Source organism: Rattus norvegicus, chromosome 3 (assembly GCF_036323735.1).
Source record: "Rattus norvegicus strain BN/NHsdMcwi chromosome 3, GRCr8, whole genome shotgun sequence".
Classification (NCBI taxonomy): Eukaryota; Metazoa; Chordata; class Mammalia; order Rodentia; family Muridae; genus Rattus; species Rattus norvegicus.
Window position 1 is genome coordinate 91,052,513 of NC_086021.1, and position 25,891 is coordinate 91,078,403.

Sequence of the window (25,891 nt, forward strand, 5' to 3'; positions counted from 1 at the left end):
AGGGCTAATATCAAATCTATTCAAAGTCCCCAATAAGTTAGACTTCAGAAAACTAAATAACTCTATTAAAAATGGGACACAGACCTAAACAAAAAATTCTCAGTTAAGGAATCACCAATGACCAAGAAGCATCTAAAGAAAAGTTTAACAACCTTATTCATCGGGGAAATGCAACTCAAAACAACCCTGAGATTCCACCTCACACCAGTCAGAATGGCTAAGATCAAAAAGCTATATGATAGCAGATGCTGGTGAGAATATGGAGAAAGAGGAATACTCCTCTATTGCTGGTGGGATTGTAAGCTGCTGGTACAACCACTCTAGAAAACAGTCTGGTGGTTTCTCACAAAATTGGTCATAATACTATGTGAGGACCCAGCTATACCACTATTGGGGATATACCCAAATGATGCTCCAACATATAACAAGGACACATGCTCCACTATTGTCATAGCAGGGTTATTTATAAGAGCCAGAAGGTGAAAATAACCCAGATGTCCCTCAACAGAGGAATGGATACAGAAAATGTGGTACATTTATACAATGGAGTACTATTCAGCTATTACAAACAATGATTTCATGTAATTCACAGGCAAATGAATGTAACTTGAAAATATTATCCTGAGTGAGTTAATCCAGTCACAAAAGAACACACATGGTATGTACTCACTGACAAGTGGATAGTAGTAAAAAAGAAGCTCATCTCCAAAAATCTAACCCATTATTCCTTCTGTCTAAAGGAAATACAGAGACTAAAGGAAAGGTTATCCAGAGACTTTCCCACCTGGGGAGCCCATATGCAGACACCAAAGTCAGACACCCAACTAGTACTTTCTGACAGGAGCCTTGTTTTGCAGATCCTGACCAATACATATGTGGGATTTTGCAGCCAACCATTGGATTGAGCATGTGGACCCCAGTGGAGGAGTTAGGGGAAGGATTGAAGGAGCAGAAGGGGTTTGTAACCCCATAGGATGAAAAACAATATCAAACAACTAGACTCCCAGAGCTCCAAGAAGCTAAACCACCACCCAAAGAATGCACATGGAGGGACCCGTGGTTCCAGCTGTATGTATAGCAGAGGATGGCCTTATCTGGCATCAATGTTAGGGGATGCCTTTGGTCCTGTGAAGGCTGGATACCCCAGCTTTGGGGAATGCTATGGTGGTGGTGTGGGGGTGGCTGGGTAAGTGGGGGTGCACCCTCTTAGAAGCAGGGCTGGGGGTGGAATGAGTGTTTTGGGGGGCAGAGAAGAGAGATAACATTTAAAATATAAATAAAGAAAATACGAAAAGCAACCCAAATCCCATGGGAGAGAGCTGAACACCCAGAAGTGTGGACAACCCTGAGACCGCAGGACAGACTGCCACTTCTGCCACCTTTGCCCACATCCCTGGCCCAAGAGGAAACCGCATAGTGCCTCTGGACACAGGAATACAGGAGCAGACAGCGGCCGTTACCTCTGGTTCTGGTCTGTGCCCAGAACTGAACTGAACTGAACCGGTCAGACAGCTCCCTGCACCCAAATCCCATGGGAGTAGGGGTTTAGAAAGACCCTCAGAAGTGCTGCCATTCCTGAGAAACCAGAGGAGGCTACTCTCCCGACTCAAGAGGAAAATGCCTAGTGCCATCTGTACCCCCTGTGCACAGGGACCTAGGAGCAGTAGGCGCAGGACCTTTCCAGTTGCTGCCTTGCCAGAAGCACCTACACACCTGAAAGCAGAGGTAAGACCAACTTTTCTGCTCAAAGTGACCTGCCTGGTGGACTCAAAGCACAAAAAGGCAGAAGTCCTCTGGTTCTGGTCTGCACCCAGAACTCAACTGAGCAGCTGCCTGCACCCAAATCCCATGTGTGTGTGTGGGTGGGGGAGCTAGACCCTCAAAATTGTGGACACTCCTGATAAACCAGAGGAGACTACTCTCTGCCCACACTCTCAACTCAAGAGAAAAACGCCTAGTGCTATCTGTGCCCCCTGCACACAGGGACCTAGGAGCAGTAGAAGAAGGACCCTTCCGGTTGCTGACCTTGCCAAGAGCTGAAAGCCAGCCATCAGGAGCAACTAAATGCCTGAGCAGAACATTTGGGCAGGAAAACAGGTCTATAAGAGGGTTAAGCCATCATCAGAAACAGCTAGACAAGCTAACACCAGAGACAACCTGATGGCCAGAGGAAAGTGCAGGAACCCAAGCAACAGAAACCAAGATTATTTGGCATCATTATTTGACCCAGTTCTCCCACCAAAGCAAACATTGGATATCCAAACACATCAGAAAAGCAAAATTTAGATTTAAAATCACATATTATCAAGATGATGGAGGACTTTAAAAAGATCATAAATAACTCCCTTAAGGAAACACAGGACAACACAAGTAAACAAGTAGAAGCCCTTAAAGAGGAAATACAAAAATCCCTTAAAGAATTAAAGGAAAGCACAACCAAACAGGAGAAGGAATTGAACAAAACCATCTAGGAATTAAAAATGGGAAAAGAAACATTAAAGAAAGCACAAAGGGAGACAACCCTGGAGATAGAAAATCTAGGGAAGAGATCAGAAGACATAGATGCAAGCATCACCAACAGAATACAAGAGATAGAAGAGAAAATCTCAGGATCAGAAGATACCATAGAAAACATCGACACAACTGTCAAAGAAAATGTAAAGCAGAAAAAGCTCCTAACCCAAAACATATAGGAAATTCAGGACTCAATGAGAAGATCAAACCTAAGGATAATAGGTGTAGAAGAGAGTGAAGACTCTCACCTTAAATGGCCATTATCTTCAACAAAATTATAAAAGAAAACTATCCCAATGTAAAAATGAGATGCCCTTAAACATAGAAGAAGCCTACAGAACTCCAAATAGATTGGGCCAGAAAAGAAATTCCTCCTGTCACATAATAGTCAAAACACCAAATTCACAAAACAAAGAAAGAATATTAAAATTAGTAAGGGACAAAGGTCAAGTAACATATAAAGGCAAATCTATCAGAATTACACCAGACTTCTCAGCAGAGATTATGAAAGCCAGAAGATCTGGGATAGATGTCATACAGACCCTAAGAGAAACCAAAGGCCAGCCAAAGCTACTATATCCAGCAAAGCTCTCAATTAACATTGAGGGAGAAACCAAGATATTCCATGACAAAACCAAATTTACACAATGTCTTTCTACAAATCCAGCCCTACAGAGGATAATATATGGAAAGGCACAACACAAGGAGGGAAATTATGTCATAGAAAAAGCAAAAAGGTGATCTCCTTGCAACAAAACCAAAAGAAGAGAAACACAAAAACATTATCCCACCTCTAAATATGAAAATAACAAGAAGCAACAATCCTTAATATATTAACAATCCTTAAGATATTCCTTAATATCTTTCAACATTAATGGTCTTGATTAATAAAAAGACAATAAAAAGATATAGATTAACAGACTGGATACATAAAGAGGATCCAGCATTTTGCTGCATACAGGAAAAACACCTCAGGGATAAAGACAGACACTACCTCAGAGTAAAAGGCTGGAAAACCACTTTCCAATCGAATGGTCCGAAGAAGTAAGTTGGAGTAGCCATTCTAATATTGAATAAAATTGACTTTCGACCAAAAGTCATCAAAAAAGATAAGAAAGAACACTTCATATTCATCAAAGGAAAAATCCACCAAGATGAACTCTCGATCCTAAATATCTATGCCCCAAATACAAGGGCACCTATACTCATAAAAGAAACCTTACTAATGCTCAAAGCACACATTGCACTTCACACAATAATAGTAGGAGATTTCAACACCCTACTCTTATCAATGGAAAGATCATGGAAACAAAAATTAAACAGAGACATAGAGAAACTAACAAAAGCTATGAACCAAATGAACTTAACAGATATTTATAGAACATTTCATCCTAAAACAAAAGGATATACCTTCTTCTCAGCACTTCATGGTACCTTCTCCAAAATTGATCATATAATCAGTTACAAAACAGGCCTCAATAGATACAGGAAGATAGAAGTAATTCCATGCATCCTATCAGATCACAACGGACTAAGGCTGGTCTTCAATACCAACAAAAATGACAGAAAACCCACATATATATGGACGTTGAACAACACTCTACTCAATGATAACTTGGTTAAGGAAGAAACAAAGAAAGAAATTAATGACTTTTGAGAATTTAATGAAAATGAAGGCAAAACATACCTAAACTTATGGGATACAATGAAAGCAGTGCTAAGAGGAAAACTCATAGCTCTGAGTGCCTCCAAAAAGAAACAGGAGAGAACATACACTAGCAGCTAAAAGCTCCAAAACAGAAAGAAGTAAATACATACAAGAGGAGTAGAAGTTAGGAAATAATCAAACTCAGGGCTGAAATCAACCAAGTAGAAACAAAAAGGACTATACAAAGAATAAACAAAACCAGGAGCTGGTTCTTTAAGAAAATCAACAAGATAGATAAGCCCTTAGCCAGACTAACCAGAGGGCACAGAGAGTGGATCCAAATTACGAAAATCAGAAATGAAAAGGGAGACTTAAGAACGGAATCTGAGGAAATTAAAAAAATCATCAGATCCTACTACAAAAGCCGATATTACACAAAACTTGAAAATCTGGAGGAAACGGACAATTTTCTAGACAAATACCAGGTACTAAAGTTAAATCAGGAACAAATAAACCATTTGAACAACCCAATAACTCCTAAAGAAATGTGATCACCAACCCATTCAAAAAACCGTTATCTACAATGCTGTCTTGCCTGCAAATTATGCTAGGGCAATGGTGGCACAAAGATTATAGGTAATCAACCAATGACTGATTTGACTCCACAAGATGGAACCCATACCCAACATTTCTTCGTGACAAAGAATCAGAGACTAGTTAGCTCAGACACCTAGGGTAAGACCAAATACCACCAAACTTATAGTAATTAAATGACTCCTAATGATATTCTGTATTACTCAGATCCATGCCTTATTAAGACATCATGAGGTAAGCTTCCTCTTGCAGCAGATGGTAACAAATACAGAGATCCACATAATACATACACAGAGAGACCTTGAAACCGACAGCTATACATGGGGTGCCTCCATCTAATTTCTTTTCTTAAAACTCTAACACTACAGAAGAGACAGGAAGAGCTTATGAGCCAGAATCCCTATGATGGACACCAACAAAACAAAAAACAAAAACAAAAACAAAAACAAAGAAACCAAACCAAACTAAAAACAATCAAAACCCCCTAAGCCCCACCAAATCAACTGAACAAAGCTCATGTGAGCTCACAGAGACTGAAAATGCAAGCACAGGGCCTGCTCAGCTCTCTCTGCAGATATATTACAGTTTTCAGTGTAGTATTTTTATGGGAGTCCTGAGTGTGTGAGTGAGTGGGTGTCTCATTCTTGTGTCTGCTCTTGGAGCTCTTTTCCTTGTGTTGATTAGCCTTATCCTATTCCAATGTAATGATTTTGTTTTATCTTATTTTATTTTTTTGTTGTTATCTCTTAGAAGCCTGTTCTTTCTAAAGAGACACAGAATGGAGGTGGGTCCAGATGCCAAGGGAGGTGGAGGATAATTTGAATGTGTAAAGGTAAAGGAAACTGTGATCAGGATATATTATATGAGAAAAGAATATATTTCCAATAGAGGGGGACAGTAGGTCAAAATTATCATCTCTCTTGATAATTACATGAAGTGTATTTAATGACTGGACATAGTAGTACTGTTGGTTATAATGTTCTGTGAACGTTTATATATATGTTATTGCATAAGTTCTTTATACTCATTGATATTTAAGTCAAATTGTTATGTCAATTTTTGAGAGAATTCTATTGATGTCTCTCATTCCAATTGTGAATATATTTGTTTCTCTCTAAAGTTCTAGTGTATTATTTTGAGGATCTGTTTTCCTCAATTTCCTAAATATTTAGGAGGATAGTATTTTCATGATAATTTTGCTTCATTTTGAATATAGAATTTTCTTCTTTTGCATCATAACTTCTTTGGCTCAAAATGTGCTTGTTCTAAGGTTAATATAGCTGTATTCAAATTTACTGCTTCCTATACTATAAATAAATACACTACAAATAAAAATCAATACTATATATGCGAAATAAGCCACTAATGAAATATTGTGAGACTTTGTGTTAGATGTCCTTATGGGACATATAATAAGAGTTTCAGAGACAGTGGTGACTAAGATAGATAATCTGTCAGCAAGCCTTATAGTCTCTTCTTTTCATGGAGCCGTTCTGTTCTTGTTTTTCTGTTGCTGCTGATCTATTCTTGGACTTTATTTCTTCTTCAGTTTATCAAAACCTTACTTTTCTTGACAGTTTTGTTTTTGAAAAATATTCAACTGCTCTAGATTCTTTTTGCAGCTCAACAGCTGTTTTAATTTTTAACCAAGTGATAAGCAAATTCTTATATCTTTTTTCATATTTATGTCTGATCATAAACTGTTCCAGTATGTTCCAGATTCATAATAATGATAAGCAACATTAAGAAGCACCTACCAATTAAGAAGTACTCAGCACACATGAGTAACATCTATATCAACTAGAGACTGCTTCTTTTATTTTGGAGAACAAAGGAATAAGGTGCAGACAGTTTTGACTTACTTAATGCGACAATGATTAAACCTGGATTGGGGTTTATATTTAAATGATATGGTTTCAGAATGGTGGCAGAAATGTCTTCTTCCAGATGTTTCTGGGACATCACTCTGTTGATGGAAGAAAGGATGATGATAAGGAGAATAGATCAGGAACACACACACACACACACACACACACACACACACACACACACACACACACACATTGGAATGAGATATAGTTAGAAAATAATACTTGGCCAAAGTGCTATTAAGTTCATTTCAAGTTTATCCCTTCATCAGGTGTAAACCCTTGAGGGTTAAGTTCCTTGGGACTCTGTCTCTGAACGATTGTGTGCCCCTAGGAGAAGGTCCCTTAGTCTGTGCAGTATATGAACCAATGTTAAGTTTGGGGCTTCACTCTTCATGTCTAGATATGTCAGGGTAGGAGGTTTTTCTTTCCCACATATTTACAAAGTCATTGTCTCAGAATGATTATCATTATGAAGAAAGTTAGATCTTCTATCTTCTAGAAAATGACCATTCCCTTAAAAGTAACTGACAGAGCTGCAGAAAGGATATCCACAAAGAAGTGAGTACCATGGGCTTGGGAAGTAGGAAGTTTTGAAACATGATGGAGAAACAATAATGGTGTGAAATGGGGGTACATGGTCTCCCACCCCTAAAATTTTGGTATTTTACTCACAGAATTATCAGAGCCCATAATTATTTTGTGTGTTAAATTATAAGAATGACATAGAGATGTTGGAAGATGTTCAATGTGTGCTTTGAGCTTCAGTAACATTTCTTTTTAATGTTTGGGGTATAGATGTGTGTGTGTGTGTGTGTGTGTGTGTGTGTGTGTGTGTGTGTGTGTGTGTGTGCATGTTAGGTATGTTCATATGGATGCCAGAGGAAAGCTTGAGGTGCTATTCTGTACTATCCACCTTGATTTTGCAGACTGGGTCTCTCACTGGTATGGCTTTCCAAGTGGGAAAGACTGGTTGGTTGGTGAGACATTCTAAGGGATTCCATCATCTCTGTCTCTCCTGACCTAGGACAATATGCCCATCCCATTGAGATTAACTTTTAAAATACTCTGTTATGCTTGCAGACAGGAGCATGTTGTTCACTGAGAGAATCTCCTCAGCAGTTGATACAGATACAGACACCCACAGCCAAACAGTGGATGGAGCTTGTTAACTCTTATGGAAGAATAAGAGAAAGGATTGCAAGTCCCGAAGGGATAGGAACTCCACAGGAAGGCCAAAAGAGTAACATAATTCTTGATGGAAGAGAGTTCAGACTCTAAAGATCTCAACGTATAAGGTGTTGAAGTCTACATAGGATTTTTGCACAAGTGTCCAGATCTACAAGAGTGGAATATTGATGTTCGGTACTGCTGAGAGGTTTCTATAATAGACCTGTTTAGGACACTGCTTTCAAAATCACTTGAGTTTCGCAAGTCATAATTCTTATTCGTTTGATGCATCCCAACTGACCAATGGAAGAAAAGAATCAGACTGTCATGCCTGCGTTTATCTTCCTTGGCATTACAGATAACCTCCATCAGAAGATTGTCATCTTCATCATCTTTTCCTTTGTTTATCTTGTCACTCTTGGAGGCAATGTGGGGATGATAACTCTCATATGGTTGGACCCCAGGCTGCACTCGCCTATGTATTTTTTTCTTAGCCACCTGTCCTTTGTAGATGTGTGCTCCTCTTCTTCTATAGCTCCCAAGATGCTGTGCGACATTTTTGCAGAGAACAAAACCATCTCTTTTGTGGGCTGTGCAGCACAGATGTGGTTCTTTGGTCTCTTTGTGGCAACTGAATGCTTTCTCCTGGCTGCCATGGCATATGACCGGTATGCAGCCATCTGTAAGCCCTTGCTGTATACACTTATTATGTCTCCACATCTCTGTGTGTTGTTGGTTATTGGGCCTTATGCCATTGCTCTTATAAGTACAATGACACATACAACTTTGACCTTTTGCTTACCATTCTGTGGTCCATATATTATCAACCACTTTTTCTGTGACATTTCACCATTGCTGTCTCTAGCATGTACTGACACTAAGTTCAATAAGGTAGTGCTTTTTGTCTTGGCTGGAGCAGTTGGTGTGTTCAGTGGTCTGATCATCCTGATGTCCTATGTCTGCATTTTGATGGCAATTTTGAAGATTCAGACAGCTAATGGGAGACGCAAAGCCTTCTCAACTTGTTCCTCTCACTTGGCAGCTGTCTCTATCCTGTATGGGACTCTTTTCTTCATCTATGTTCGACCCAATGCCAGCTCCTCCTTGAATATTAATAAAGTGATCTCCTTATTTTACACTCTGATGATCCCCATGTTGAATCCAATCATCTACAGCTTTAGAAACACAGAGGTCAAAGGTGCATTTAGGAGAACTTTGCAGAAGAAGCACTTCCTAGTAGGTGCTTAAGATAGAATTCTCTCTGTGACATACGTTAACTTGTGAGGGTAAAATGTAAGACAAAGACTACTAGAGTGAGAACAAGAGGCTGCAATTGAGTCCTCGTTCTGCCTGATCACAAACTCTTACACAATTTTGTGGCAGAACTTGATGGATACCACCTTACAGATTTATCACTTTTAGTCAATTTAGCCGCACATTGAAATATTTTAATTAAACATGCATCTTCAAAGTGAGAATCATATTTTGAACACAATATGTTATATATTTCCTGATCCAAATGAAATTGAAGTCATGGAAAGTTCAAACTCTGGCAAAATTTTATACATTTCCACATTTTGGCTAAACACAACCCTAGGAAGAGAAAATACATGTAGTTTTGTTGCTTTTAAGACCTACTTCTATGTGTATGGATATCTTGCTTCATGTATGTAAATGTAACATGTACTGAAAGTGTCTGAAGTGTCCAAAATGATATATAGGATCCCCTGAACTAGAATTACAGACAGTTGTGAACTACAACTCGTGTGCTGGGAATCCAACCCAGGCTCTCTGGAAAAGCAGCCAATGTTCTGAACTGCTAGACCATCTCTCCAGTCCCCCGTCGTGTTTTGTTTTGTTTTTGGTACAAGAATTTAAAAGTGGCTTTCAAAATATCTGGAACAATAAGATTTTGTAAAATTTGCAACTTTTCTTTCAAGTGCCATAAACACATTGCCTGTTAAAATTTTCAAATGAAATGTAATGAGCTGCAGTATATCATCTACCTTAAAGAATAATTTGACTGTGTTTTCCTCTTTGTCTCCCTTTCTATCTTTATCTTTACTTCTATCTGTATCTCTCTTCTCTCTGTCTCTGTCTCTGTCTCTTTCTTTCGTGTGTGTGTGTGTGTGTGTGTGTGTGTGTGTGTGTGTGTGTGTGCGCGCGTGTGTGTGTGTGTAGGCATTTGGAGCCTTCACATTTTACCTTGTTCAAGGCAGGCTCTCTTGTTGATCTGTCCACATACTAGGCGGACTAGTCCATCAGCTTCTAAAAAATTTTCTGGTTCTTTCCACATCCTGTTGTAAAATTGCTGAGGTAATAGATGTGAACTATACAGCAGTCTTTAGATGGGTCCTAGGGATCTGATATCTGGACTTTAAGTTTGCATAGCAAGCACCTTAATGTTTGAGCTATTTTTTTTACCTCTGGTAACATCTCTTTAATAGACTTTAATAGGTCCTATCTTTACAGAAACAAATAACTTCAATATCAAGTCTTATTTATGCTATCACTTTTTGCAGCACCTACCTTTTTGTCCAATCCCTTTAAGAATGTATCACACTAAATGTAAAACTGGAACAAAAATATCTATAAACACCTAAGAGGTCCACTGAGAATTGCATCTTATTTATTAATGATCAGAGACTTTAGATCTTGCTAGTTTTAAGTGACTTTCTGAAGGAGGGAACACATAAAGAAGGAGCGAAAGAATAAAATTAATATTTTACAGTGCTTTTGTTTATCTGTGGTGGCAGACATCATGAAAATCATATGCAGATTGCTTTTTCCTCATCTGTTTTTGCTAGTGCTTGAGTATTGAATGTGTGGCCCAAGATAATTCTCCTGTATGCAGTGCATCTGAGAGAAGCTAGAAGTTGGACACCTGCTTTACACTGTCTATCTCAGTAAGACCATTTTGTTCTTTGTAGGTAAAGTCAGCTGCAGTTTACCAGAGAATGAGGGAGGTCTTTTTTTTTATTGTCATTGTTGTTCTTTGTTTGTTTGCTTGCTTGTTTTTGTTCCTTTGTTTGTTCTTGTGTTTTTGTTTTTTTTGTAAAGCATGACTGTTTAGGAGAGTCATTAAACCTCACTAACCTTTCATAGCTGCCTTAATACCATTTCTTAATGTTCAAGTCTTTTTCAGTCCTAAAGTGTTTCTATCTATCTATCTATCTATCTATCTATCTATCTATCTATCTATCTATCCATCTATCTATCTATCTATCTATCTATCTCTCCAGCTTCTGACTGTGTAGTTCTGGCTGTCCTCAGACTCATTAAGTAGACCAGGCTGGCTTTGAACTCACAGAAATCTGCTTGCCTCTGACTCCATAGTGCTAAGATTAAGGCATACACCAACAAGCCTAGTTTTCTTTCTTCCCAAGCTTTGATATGTATAGCATTTGAAATGTAAATATGAAATACCCAATTTAAAAAAAAATGGAAAGTAAAATAGTGGAACATGAAGTGTGGGAAGGGGGAGTGAGTATGTCAAAATACACTGGGTGCATGCAGGACATTTTTAAGGAATATTTTAAATAAATAATATAAGACTGGATTCCACAAAATTCACTTTATGAAAGTAAATGCCCCTCCAAGTAGAATGCTTGAGGCTAATCACAAACCTTCTGCTGTTTCTTTTTTCACTCCTCTATTTTCTTAGAACGTTAGGAAGCATAAGCTCTGTCTCTTTGATTATGACAGTATGGAAATCTCTTTTAAAGCTAAATGAACTCCTTAGCCTACTTTGTGTTGGAGAATTCAGAATCAGAAAGCCATAGCTCTGATATGCCATCACCAAGGACAACATAGCATGGAGCAAGTTCTATTGCCCAAATATTTCCCTTTAATGGAAAAACTACCTCCTGCTGTAAAGATTATGTTTGTGTTTCTTTTGGATAAAGATAATTAGCTAAAATAAATGGCCTCCACAAATGTCAGATGAATATGGCATATTCTGTATGATATATGTAACAAGTAGTACTGTCAAGTCCATTTACGTGAAGACTGGTAATAATTTGTCTTTTAAATATGTATAAAAATCCTAATTGTCTATATTTAAAAAAATTTAAAAAAGGAAAAAAGGGAGAAATGTTCAACATTCATAGTTATCAGGAAAATGTAAATCAAAACTACTTTGAGATTCTATTTTACACCTGCCTGAAGGGCTAAGGTCTATATCTCTTGCCAGTGAAGATGTGTAATTAAGGGAATACTCATATATCGCTCATGGTACTGGAAACTCATACAGCCATGGTGGAAATTATTGTAAAAATTCCTCAGAAAGATGAGAATTGATCTACCTCAAGATTCAGCTATATTACTCTTGGAAATATACCTAAAACATACTTCATCCTACCAAAGGGACAATTGCTCAAACATATTTATTTTTACTCTATTCATAATAGCTAGAAATTGGAAACAACATCGAGCCTGTCAACTGATGAATGGATAAAGAAAATGTAGTGCATTTACGCAATGGACAATTACTCAGTAGTTAAAATGACATCATGACATTTGCAGGCAAATGGATGGAATTAGAAAAAAAAACATGAATGAGGTAACTCAGATTCTGAACGATAAATATTGTAGGTATTTGCTTATATGTGGATATTACCTGTTATGTAAGTAATGACCAAGCTAAAATCTGTGGACCCAGAGAGACTAGGTATAGAAGGACCAGGTGAGATGCATGGATACATGTGGAAGTTGGACATGGAATAGATTGTTCAGGTGGACTCAGGACAGGAACCGGAAGATAAGGAAGGAAGGAAGAGGGGAGATGGCATTGATGGGAGGGATACAGGGAGAGAGAGTTGGAATTGAGTCACATTTGAGAGGTGGTATGAGACCTAGTGCAATAGAAACATTCTGGAAAAATATGAAGGTGATCCTAATGAAGTCTCCAAATAATGAGGGAGACAGATTACCAACTGGACATCTCTGGACACCAAATAAAGCTTCCATTACTGGGCCTGGGTTACATCTAATTGAGTTGTTGGCTAAAAGCATCACATGTAAATCTTCAAACAACTCAGGTTGTTGCAAAAGAATAGTTTGTCCTGTACCACCTCACAGCAAAGCCCTGTTGCTGAACATAATACCCTCACAACTCATTAAGTATGGAGAAGTTGAGCTGGTTCCTACATAGAATCTTTCCCCCTAAGTTCTAATGTCTTGGTGTGGGAAAGTACTTTTTAGGGTATGAAATAGAAATGTGATCACCAACCCATTCAAAAAACCATTATCTTCAATGCTGTCTTGCCTGCAAGTTATGCTAAGGCAATGGTGGCACAAAGATTATAGGTAATCAACCAATGACTGATTTGACTCCACAAGATGGAACCCATACCCAACATTTCTTCGTGACAAAGAATCAGAGACTAGTTAGCTCAGATACCTAGGGTAAGACCAAATACTACCAACCTTAAAAGTAGTAATTAAATGACTCCTAATGATATTCTGTATTACTCAGATCCATGCCTTATTAAGACATCATGAGATAAACTTCCTCTTGCAGCAGATGGTAAGAAATACAGAGATACACATTATACACCCACAGAGAGACCTTGAAACCGACAGCTATACATGGGGTGCCTCCATCTAATTTTTTTCCTTACAACTCTAACACTACAGAAGAGACAGGAAGAGCTTATGAGCCAGAATCCCTATGATGGACACCAACAAAACAAAAAAACAAAAACAAAGAAACCAAACCAAACCAAAAACAAACAAAACCCCCTAAGCCCCACCAAATCAACTGAACAAAGCTCATGTGAGCTCGCAGAGACCGAAAATGCAAGCACAGGGCCTGCTCAGCTCTCTCTGCAGATATATTACAGTTTTCGGTGTAGTATTTTTATGGGAGTCCTGAGTGTGTGAGTGAGTGGGTGTCTCATTCTTGTGTCTGCTCTTGGAGCTCTTTTCCTTGTGTTGATTAGCCTTATCCTATTCCAATGTGATGATTTTGTTTTATCTTATTATATTTTTTGTTGTTATCTCTTAGAAGCCTGTTCTTTCTAAAGAGACACAGAATGCAGGTGGGTCCAGATGGCAAGGGAGGTGGAGGATAACTGGGACGTGTAAAGGAAAAGAAAACTGTAATCACGATACATTATATGAGAAAACAATATATTTCCAACAGAGGGGGACAGTAGGTCAAAATTATCATCTCTCTTGGTAGTTACATGAAGTGTATTTAATGACTGGACATAGTAGTACTGTTGGTTAAAATGTTCTATGAATGTTTATATATATATATATATACTTATTTATTTTTTATTTTTTTATTAACTTGAGTATTTCTTATTTACATTTCGAGTGTTATTCACTTTCCCGGTTTCCAGGCCAACATCCCCCTAGCCCTTCCCCCTCCCCTTCTGTATGGGTGTTCCCCTCCCCTTCCTCCCCCCATTGCTGCCCTCCCCCCAGCAATCATGTTCACTGCAGGTTCAGTCTTAGCAGGACCCAGGGCTTCCCCTTACACTGGTGATCTTACTAGGATATTCAATGCTACCTATGAGGTCAGAGTCCAGGGTCAGTCCATGTATAGTCTTTAGGTAGTGGCTTAGTCCCTGGAAGCTCTGGTTGCTTGGCATTGTTGTTCATATGGTGTCTCGAGCCCCTTCAAGCTCTTCCAGTTCTTTCTCTGATTCCTTCAACAGGGATCTTGTTCTCAGTTCAGTGGTTTGCTGCTGGCATTCGCCTCTGTATTTGCAGTATTCTGGCTGTGTCTCTCAGGAGAGATCTACATCCGGCTCCTGTCTGCCTGCAATTCTTTGCTTCATCCATCTTGTCTAATTGGGTGGCTGTATATGTATGGGTCACATGTGGGACAGGCTCTGAATGGGTGTTCCTTCTGCCTCTGTTTTAATCTTTGCCTCTCTAATACCCTCCAAGGGTATTCTTGTTCCCCTTTTATTTTTTTTTTATTTTTTTTTTATTTTTTTTTTTATTAACTTGATTGTTCCCCTTTTAAAGAAGGAGTGAAGCATTCATATTTTGATCATCTGTCTTGAGTTTCATGTTGAACATTTATATATATGTTATTGCATAAATTCTTTATACTCATTGATATTAAATCAAATTGTTATGTCAATTATCGAGAGAATTCTATTGATATCTCCCATTCCAATTGTGAATATATTTGTTTCTCCCTAAAGTTCTATTATATTATTTTGAGGATCTGTTTTCCTCAATTTCCTAAATATTCAGGACGATAACATTTTCATGATAATTTAGCCTCATTTTGAATATAGAATAATCATCTTTTGCATGATGATTTTCTTTGGCTCAAAATATGCTTGGTCTAAGGTTAATATAGCTGTTTTCAAATTTACTGCTTCCTATACTATAAATAAATACACTACAAATAAAAATCAATACTATATATACAAAATATGCTGCTAATGAAATATTGTGAGACTTTGTGTTAGATGTCCTTATGGGACATATAATAAGAGTTTCAGAGACAGTGGTGACTAAGATAGATAATCTGTGTCAGCAAGCCTTATAGTCTCTTCTTTTCATGGAGCCGTTCTGTTCTTGTTTTTCTGTTGCTGCTGATCTATTCTTGGACTTTATTTCTTCTTCAGTTTATCAAAACCTTACTTCTCTTGACAAGTTTCATTTTTGAAAAATATTCAACTGCTTAGATTATTTTTGCATCTTAACAGCTGTTTTAATTTTTTTAACCTAGTGATAAGCAAATTCTTATATCACTTTTTCATATTTATGTCTGATTATAATCTGTTCCAGTATGTCCCATAATAATGATAAACAACATTAAGAAGCACCTACCAATTACTCAGCACACATGTGTGACGTCAACTAGAAATTGCTTCTCTTATTTTGGAGAACAAAGCAATAAGGTACAGGCATTTTTTTTCCATCTTTATTAACTTGGGTATTTCTTCTTTACATTTCTTTCTTTCTTTTTCTTTATTAACTTGAGTATTTCTTCTTTACATTTCTTTCTTTCTTTTTTTCTTTATTAACTTGAGTATTTCTTATTTACATTTCGATTGTTATTCCCTTTCCGGGTTTCCGGGCCAATATCCCCCTAATCCCTCCCCCTCCCCTTCTATATGGGTGTTCCCCTCTCCATCATTCCCCCACTACTGTCCTGCCCCCAACAATCACGTTCACTGGGGGTTCAGTCTTGGCAGGACCAAGGACTTCCCCTTCCACTGGTGCTCTTACTAGGCTATTCATTGCTACCTATGAGGTTGGAGCCCAGGGTCAGTCTATGTATAGTCTTTGGGTAGTGGCTTAGTCCCTGGAAGCTCTGGTTGGTTGGCATTATTGTTCATATGGGGTCTCGAGCCTCTTCAAGCTTTCCAGTCCTTTCTCTGATTCCTTCAACGGGGGTCCCGTTCTCAGTTCAGTGGTTTGCTGCTGGCATTCGCCTATGTATTGCTGAATTCTGGCTGTGTCTCTCAGGAGAGATCTACATCCGGTCCCTGTCAGCCTGCACTTCTTTGCTTCATCCATCTTATCTAGTTTGATGGCTTTATATGTATTGGCCACATGTGGGGCAGGCTCTGAATGGGTGATCCTTCTGCCTCTGTTCAAAATTTTGCCTTCCTATCCTCTCCTAAGGGTATTCTTGTTCCCCTTTTAAAGAAGGAGTGAAGCATTTGCATTTTGGTCATGCTTCCTGAGTTTGATGTGTTCTGTGCATCTAGGGTAATTCAAGCATTTGGGCTAATATCCACTTATCAATGAGTGCATACCATGTATGTTTTTCTGTGATTGGTTTACCTCACTCAGGATGATATTTTCCAGTTCCATCCATTTGCCTATGAATTTCATAAAGTCATTGTTTTTGATAGCTGAGTAGTATTCCATTGTTGAGATGTACCACATTTTCTGTATCCATTCCTCTGTTGAAGGGCATCTGGGTTCTTTCCAGCTTCTGGCTATTATGAATAAGGCTGCTATGAACATAGTGAAGCATGTGTCTTTGTTATATGTTGGGGCATCTTTTGGGTATGTGCCCAAGAGAGGTATAGCTGTGTCCTCAGGTAGTTAAATGTCCAATTTTCTGAGGAACCTCCAGACTGATTTCCAGAATTTTTGTACCAGTCTGCAATCCCACCAACAAAGGAGGAGTGTTCCTCTTTCTCCACATCCTCACCAGCATCTGCTGTCACCTGAGTTTTTGATCTTAGCCATTCTCACTGGTGTGAGGTAGAATCTCAGGGTTGTTTTGATTTGCATTTCCCTTATGACTAAAGATGTTGAACATTTCTTTAGGTTATTCTCAGCCATTTGGCATTCCTCAGCTGTGAATTCCTTGTTTAGCTCTGAACCCCATTTTAAATAGGGTTATTTGTCTCCCTGTAGTCTAAGTTCTTGAGTTCTTTGTGTATTTTGGATATAAGCCCTCTATCAGTTGTAGGATTGGTAAAGATCTTTTCCCAATCTGTTGGTTGCAGTTTTGTCCTAACAACAGTGTCCTTTGCCTTACAGAGGCTTTGCACTTTTATGAGATCGCATTTGTCGATTCTTGATCTTAGAGCATAGGCCATTGGTGTTTTGTTCAAGAAAATTTCTCCAGTGCCCATGTGTTCGAGATGCTTCCCTAGTTTTTCTTCTATTAGTTTGAGGGTGTCTGGTTTGATGTGGAGATCTTTGATCCACTTGGACTTAAGCTTTGTACAGGGTGATAAGGATGGATCGATCTGCATCATTCTTCTACATGCTGACCTCCAGTTGAACCAGCACCGTTTGCTGAAAATGCTATCTTTTTTCCATTGGATGGTTTTGGCTCCTTTGTCAAAAATCAAGAGTCCATAGGTGTGTGGGTTCATTTCTGGGTCTTAAATTCTATTCCACTGGTCTATCTGTCTATCTCTGTACCAATACCATGCAGTTTTTATCACTATTGCTCTGTAATACTGCTTGAGTTCAGGGATAGTGATTCCCCCAGAAGTCCTTTTATTGTTGAGGATAGTTTTAGCTCTCCTGGGTTTTTTGTTATTCCAGATTAATTTGCAAATTGTTCTGTCTAACTCTTTGAAGAATTGGATTGGTATTTTGATGGGGATTGCATTGAATCTGTAGATCGCTTTTGGTAGAATGGCCATTTTTACTATATTAATCCTGCCAACCCATGAGCATGGGAGATCTTTCTATCTTCTGAGGTCTTCTTCATTTTCTTTCTTCAGAGGCTTGAAGTTCTTATCATACAGATCTTTTACTTGCTAGGTTAAAGTCACACTGAGGTATTTTATATCATTTGGAACTATTATGAAGTGTGTCGATTCCCTTACTTCTTTCTCGGCTTGTTTCTCTTTTGTGTAGAGGAAGGCTACTGATTTATTTGAGTTAATTTTATACCCAGCCACTTTGCTGAAGGTGTTTATCAGGTTTAGTAGTTTTTTGGTGGAACTTTTGGGATCACTTAAGTATACCATCATATCGTCTACAAATAGTGATATTTTGACTTCTTCCTTTCCAATCTGTATTCCTTTAATCTCCTTTTGTTGTCTGATTGCTCTGGCTAGAATTTCAAGAACTATATTGAATAAGTAGGGAGAGAGTGGGCAGCCTTGTCTAGTCCCTGATTTTAGTGGGATTGCTTCAAGTTTTTATCTAATTAGTTTAATATTAACTACTGGTTTGCTATATATGGCTTTTACTATGTTTAGGTATGGGCCTTGAATTCCTGTTTTTTCCAGGACTTTTATCTTGAAGGGATGTTGAATTTTGTCAAATGCTTTCTCAGCATCTAATGAAATGATCATGTGGTTTTTATCTTTCAGTTTGTTTATATAGTGGATTATGTTGATATTTTTCTGAATATTAAACCATTCCTGCCTCCCTGGAATGAAGCCTATTTGATCATGATGGGTGATTGTTTTAATGTGCTCTTGGATTCAGTTTGCAAGAATTTTATTGAGTATCTTTGCATTGATATTCATAAGGGAAATTGTTCTGAAGATCTCTGTCTTTGTTGGGTCTTTGTGTTGTTTAGGTATAGGGGTAATTGTGGCTTCATAGAAGGAATTCAGTAGTGCTCCATACGTTTCAATTTGGTGGAATAGTTTGGATAATATTGATATGAGTTCTTTTATGAAGGTCTGATAGAATTCTTCATTGATCCAGGCTCTTTTTGGCCGGGAGACTTTTAATGACTTCTTCTATTTCTTTATGAGTTATGGGGTTGTTTAAATGTTTTATTTGTTCCTGATTTAACTTTGGTACCCATTGTCTGTCTAGGAAATTGTCCATTTCCTCCAGATTTTCAAGTTCTTTTATATATAGGTTTTTGTAGTAGGATCTGATGATTTTTTAATTTCCTCTGATTCTGTAGTTATGTCTCCCTTTTCATTTCTGATTTTGTTAATTTGGACAAACTCTGTGTCCTCTCGTTAATCTGGCTAAGGGTTAATCTATCTTGTTGATTTTCTCAAAGAACCAGCTTTTGGTTCTGTTGATTCTTTGTATAGTCCTTTTTGTTTCTACTTGGTTGATTTCAGCTCTGAGTTTGATTATTTCCTGCCTTCTACTCCTCCTGGGTGTATGTGCTTGTTTTTGTTGTAGAGCTTTTAGGTTTGCTGTCAAGCTGCTGACATCTGCTCTCTCCTGTTTCTTTCTGCAGGCCCTCAGAGCTATGGGTTTTCCTCTTAGCACAGCTTTCATTATGTCCCATAAGTTTGGGTATGTTGTACCTTCATTTTCATTGAATTCTAAGAAGTCTTTAATTTCTTTATTTTTTCCTTGACCAGTTTATCATTGAGTAGAGCATTGCTCAACTTCCATGTATTTGTGGGCGTTCTTCCCTTATTGTTATTGAAGACCAGCTTTAGTCCGTGGTGTTCTGATAGGAGGCATGGGATTATTTCTATCTTTTTGTATCTGTTGAGTCCTGTTTTATGACTGATTAGATGGTCAATTTTGGAGAAAGTACCATGAGATGGTGAGAAGAAGGTATATTCTTTTGTTTTAGGATAGAATGTTCTATAAATATCTGTTAAATCCCTTTGTTTCATGACTTCTCTTAGTCTGTCTATGTCTCTTTAATTTCTGTTTCAATGATTTGCCCATTGATGAGAATGGAGTGTTGAAATCTCCTACTATTATTGTTTGAGGTGCAATGTGTGCTTTGAGCTTTAGTAAGGTTTCTTTTATGTGTGTAGGTGCCCTTGTATTTAGAATATAGATATTTAGAATTGAGAATTCATCTTGGTGGATTTTTCCTTTTATGAATTTGAAGTGTCCTTCCTTATCTTTTTTTGATGACTTTTGGTTGAAAATCAATTTTATTCAATATTAGAATGGCTACTCCAGCTTGCTTCTTCAGACCATTTGCTTCGAAAGTTGTTTTTCAGCCTTTCACTCTGAGGTAGTGCTGTCTTTGTCTTTGAGAGGTGTTTCCTGTAGGCAGCAAAATGTTGGGTCCTCATTGCGTATCCAGTTTGTTAATCTGTGTCTTTTTATTGGAGACTTGAGTCCATTGATGTTGAGAGATATTAAGGAATAGTGATTGTTGCTTCCTGTTATATTCGTGTTTGGATGTGAGATTATGCTTGTGCTTGTCTTCTCTTCGTTTTGTTGCAAAACGACTAGTTTCTTTCTTTGTCTAGGGTGTAGCTTACCTCCTTGTGTTGGGCTTTACCATTTATTAGCCTTTGTAGGGCTGGATTTGTAGAAAGATATTGTGCAAATTTGGTTTTGTCATGGAATATCTTGGTTTCTCCATCTATGTTAATTGAGAGCTTTGCTGGATATAGTAACCTGGGCTGGCATTTGTGTTTTCGTAGGGTCTGTATGACATCTGTCCAGGATCTTCTGGCTTTCATAGTCTCTGATGAGAAGTCTGGTGTAATTCTGATAGGTCTGCCTTTAGATGTTACTTGACCTTTGTCCCTTACTGATTTTAATATTCTTTCTTTATTTTGTGCATTTGGTGTTTTGACTATTATGTGACGGGAGGAATTTCTTTTCTGGTCCAATCTATTTGGAGTTCTGTAGTCTTCTTGTATGTTTATGGGCATCTTTTTCTTTAGGTTAGAAAAGTTTTGCTCTATGATTTTGTTGAAGATATTTACTGGTCCTTTGAGTTGGGAGTCTTCACTCTCTTCTATACCTATTATCCTTAGGTTTGATCCTCTCATTGTGTCCCGGATTTCCTGAATGTTTTGGGCCAGTAGCTTTTTCCATTTACATTATCTTTGACAGCTGTGTTGACGATTTCTATGGAATCTTCTGCTCCTGAGATTCTGTCTTCTATCTCTTGCATTCTTTTGGTGATGCTTGTATCCATGGCTCTTTGTCTCTTCTTTTGGTTTTCTATATCCAGGGTTGTCTCCCTTTTTGCTTTCTTTATTGCTTCTATATCCATTTTTAATTCCTTCACCTGTCTGTGTTTTCCTGTAGTTCTTTCAGGAATTTTTGCATTTCCTCTCTGTGGGCTTCTGCTTGTGTGTGTGTGTGTGTGTGTGTGTTTTCCTGCATTTCTCAAGGGAGTTCTTTATGTTTTTCTTGAAGTCCTCCATCATCATGATCAAATGTGATTTTAAATCTAGATCTTGCTTTTCTGGTGTGTTTGGATATTCAGTGTTTGCTTTGGTAGGAGAATTGGGCTCCGATGATGCCATGTATTCCTGGTTTCTGTTGCTTTGGTTCCGGTGCTTGCCTCTCTCCATCACGTTGTCTGTGGTGTTACCTTGTTCTGCTATTTCTGACAGTGGTTAGACTGTCCTATAGGCCTATGTGTCAAGAGTGCTGTAGACCCGTTTCCCTGTTCTCTTTCAGCCAGTTATGGGAGCAGAGTGTTCTGCTTTCAGGTGTGTAGTCTTTCCTGTCTACTGGTCTTCAGATGTTCCTGTGGGCGTGTGTACTGAGTCTACCAGGAAGGTCACTTGGAACAGAAAAGTTGGTCTTGCCTCTGGTCTCAGGTCTGGAGTCGCTTCTCAGATCAGGGTGTCAGCTCTCCATGAGGGCAGCAACCAGAAGGACCTGCCCCACCTTCGCTCGGGACCCTATGCACAGGTGGCCCAGATGGGGCTAGGTGTTTTCATATAGTGTCAGAAATGTGAGCAGAGAGTAGTCTCCTCTGGATTCCCAGGTGTGTCTGCCCCTCTGAAGGTCTAGCTCTCCCTCCAATGGGATTTGGGTGCAGGGAGCTGTTTGACTGGATTCCTGCAGATCCAGACGGTGTCCGGACCACAGCTATGAGTGCCCCAGGTGCAGACAGTTTTGACTTACTTAATGTGACAATGATTAAACCTGAATTAGAGTTTATACTTTAATGATATGGTTTCAGAATGGTGGCAGAAATGTCTTCTACCCAGATGCTGCTGGGACATCACTCTGCTGATGGAAGAAAAGATGATGATGATGAGAATAGATCAGGAAAACACACACACACACACACACACACACACACACACAGAGAGAGGAATGAGATATAGTTAGAAAATAATACTTGGCTAAAATGCTATTAAGTTCATTACAAGTTTATCCCTTCATCAGGTGTAAACCCTTGAGGGTTAAGTTCCTTGGGGCTCTGTCTCTGAACGATTGTGTGCCCCTAGGAGAAGGTCCCTTAGTCTGTGCAGTATATGAACCAATGTTAAGTTTGGGGCTTCACTCTTCATGTCTAGATATGTCAGGGTAGGAGGTTTTTCTTTCCCACATATTTACAAAGTCATTGTCTCAGAATGATTATCATTATGAAGAAAGTCAGATCTTCTATCTTCTAGAAAATGACCATTCCCTTAAAAGTAACTGACAGAGCTGCAGAAAGGATATCCACAAAGAAGTGAGTACCGTGGGCTTGGGAAGTAGGAAGTTTTGAAACATGATGGAGAAACAATAATGGTGTGAAATGGGGGTACATGGTCTCCCACCCCTAAAATTTTGGTATTTTACTCACAGAATTATCAGAGCCCAGAATTGTTTTGTGTGTTAAATTATAAGAATGACATAGAGATGTTGGAAGATGTTCAATGTGTGCTTTGAGCTTCAGTAACATTTCTTTTTAACGTTTGGGGCATAGATGTGCGTGTGTGTGTGTGTGTGTGTGTGTGTGTGTGTGTGTGTGTGCATGTGCATGTTAGGTATGTTCATATGGATGCCAGAGGAAAGCTTGAGGTGCTATTCTGTACTATCCACCTTGATTTTGCAGACTGGGTCTCTTACTGGTATGGCTTTCCAAGTGGGAAAGACTGGTTGGTTGGTGAGACATTCTAAGGGATTCCATCATTTCTGTCTCTCTTGACCTAGGACAATATGCCCATCCCATTAAGTCTAACTTTTAAAATGTAAATTCTAGGAAGCAAATTTCCACTCATGTTTGTCGGCCAAGAATTTCAAAAACTGACTCATTTCCAAAACCATTTAATATGGTTTCATTATCTAATACAGAGTAAGATTTAAAAAAAATATAGGTAATTTTTAGTACATCTACAATTTTAAAATCAAAGGATTAACGAACCAATATAATTTGTAAAATTTTTATTTATTTATTTATTTTATTCACTTTACATCCTGTTCACTGCCCCCTTCAAGTCATTTCCTCCCACATTCCTTCCCCAGTGCATCCCTTATTCTCCTCTGAGCAGGTGGGTCCCCCTGCTGGGTAATTGCTCCACCTTGGTATTTCATGTCTGCTAGGTTAGTTGCTTCTTCCCACTCTGAGCCCTGATAAAGCAGCCGAGGTAGTAGAACATATTCCACATACATGCAACAGTTTTTGGGATTGCCCCCATTCCAGTTGTTTGGGACCCATGTGAAGGCTAAGCTGCCCATCTGCTATATATGACTGGGAAGGTCTAGGTCCAACCTGTGTATGTTATTTTGTTGATGGCTCAGATTCTGAGAGCCCCATTATCTTGTCTACAAGAAATGCAGGCATGGGGGATGGAGCAGAAATTGAGGGAATGGACAACCAATGAATGGCCCAACTGTAGAGCCATCCCATTGGCAAGCAGCAATCCCTAATACTATTAATGATACTCTGTTATGCTTGCAGACAGAAGCATGTTGTCCACTGAGAGGCTCTATTTATCAGTTGACTCAGACAGATACAGACACCTACAGCCAAACAGTGGATGGAGCTTGTCGACTCTTATGGAAGAATAAGAGAAAGGATAGCAGGTACCGAAGGGATAGGAACTCCACAGGAAGACCAAAAGAGTAACATAATTCTTGATGGAAGAGAGTTCAGATTCCAAAGATCTCAAGGTGTAAGTTGCTGAAGACTATGTAGGATTTTTGCACAAGTGTCCAGATCTACAAGATAGGAATATCGACATTGAGCACTGCTGAGGGGTTTCTATTATAGACCTGTTTAGGACAATCTGCCACTGATTTCAAAATCACTTGAGTTTTGCAAGTCATATTTCTTATTCTTTGGACGGACCCCAACTGACCAATGGAAGAAAAGAATCAGACTGTCATGCCGGCGTTTCTCTTCCTTGGCATTACAGATAACCTCCATCAGAAGATTGTCATCTTCATCATCTTTTCCTTTGTTTATCTTGTCACTCTTGGAGGCAATGTGGGGATGATAACTCTCATATGGTTGGACCCCCGGCTGCACTCGCCTATGTATTTTTTTCTCAGCCACCTGTCCTTTGTAGATGTGTGCTCCTCTTCTTCTATAGCTCCCAAGATGCTGTGCGACATTTTTGCAGAGAACAAAACCATCTCTTTTGTGGGCTGTGCAGCACAGATGTGGTTCTTTGGTCTCTTTGTGGCAACTGAATGCTTTCTCCTGGCTGCCATGGCATATGACCGGTATGCAGCCATCTGTAAGCCCTTGCTGTATACACTTATTATGTCTCCACATCTCTGTGTGTTGTTGGTTATTGGGCCTTATGCCATTGCTCTTATAAGTACAATGACACATACAACTTTGACCTTTTGCTTACCATTCTGTGGTCCATATATTATCAACCACTTTTTCTGTGACATTTCACCATTGCTGTCTCTAGCATGTACTGACACTAAGTTCAATAAGGTAGTGCTTTTTGTCTTGGCTGGAGCAGTTGGTGTGTTCAGTGGTCTGATCATCCTGATGTCCTATGTCTGCATTTTGATGGCAATTTTGAAGATTCAGACAGCTAATGGGAGATGCAAAGCCTTCTCAACTTGTTCCTCTCACTTGGCAGCTGTCTCTATCCTGTATGGGACTCTTTTCTTTATCTATGTTCGACCCAATGCCAGCTCCTCCTTGAATATTAATAAAGTGATCTCCTTATTTTACACTCAGGTGATCCCCATGTTAAATCCTGTCATCTACAGCTTTAGGAACAAAGAGGTAAAAGATGCATTTAGGAGAAATTTGCAGAAGAAGCACTTCCTAGTAGGTGCTTAAGATAGAATTCTCTCTGTGACATACGTTAACTTGTGAGGGCAAAATGTAAGACAAAGACTACTAGAGTGAGAACAAGAGGCTGCAAGAGAGTCCTTGTTCTGCCTGATCACAAACTATTACACAATTTTGTGGCAGAACTTGATGGATACCACCTTACAGATTTATCACTTTTAGTCAATTTAACTGCACATTGAAATGCTTTAGTTAAACAAGCATCTTCATGTTGAGAATCATATTTTGAACACTAATATTTTAAATAATGCCTGATCCAAATGAAACTGAAATCTTGGAAAGTTCAAACTCTGGCAAAATTTTATACATTTCCACATTTTGGCTAAACACAATCCTAGGAACAGAAAATACATGTAGTCTTGTTGCTTTTAAGCCTTACTTCTTGCCTCATGTATGTAAATATAACATGTGCTGAAATTGTCTGGTGTCCAAAATGGGATATAGGATCCCTTGATATGAGCATTACAGACAGTTGTGAACTACCATGTGTGTGCTGGGAATTCAACCCAGGTTCTCTGGAAAAGCAGCCAGTATTCTGAACTGCTAGGTCACCTCTCCAGTCCCCTGTAGTGTTGTTTTTTAAAAGTGGCTTTCAAAATATCTGGAAAAATAAGGTTTTTTAAAATTTGCTACTTTTGTTTCAAGTGCCATAAACATGTTACCTGCTAAAATTTTGACATGAAATGTAATGAGCTGCAATATGTCATCTACCTTAAAGAATAATTTGACTGTGCCTTCCTCTTTGTCTCCCCT

At 38.7% G+C, this 25,891-nt stretch overlaps 2 protein-coding genes across 2 annotated transcripts; both read left to right on the top strand.

The window, feature by feature from the left end:
- Window positions 1-8,097: 8,097 nt before the first annotated feature.
- Window positions 8,098-9,042, top strand: Or5g27 (olfactory receptor family 5 subfamily G member 27). Its single transcript, NM_001000285.1, has one exon. It carries the CDS (start codon window positions 8,098-8,100, stop codon window positions 9,040-9,042), a length of 945 nt encoding a protein of 314 aa, NP_001000285.1.
- A 15,139-nt stretch (window positions 9,043-24,181) lies between these two features.
- On the top strand, window positions 24,182-25,126 carry Or5g27b (olfactory receptor family 5 subfamily G member 27B). Its single transcript, NM_001001123.1, has one exon. It carries the CDS (start codon window positions 24,182-24,184, stop codon window positions 25,124-25,126), a length of 945 nt encoding a protein of 314 aa, NP_001001123.1.
- Window positions 25,127-25,891: the final 765 nt, after the last annotated feature.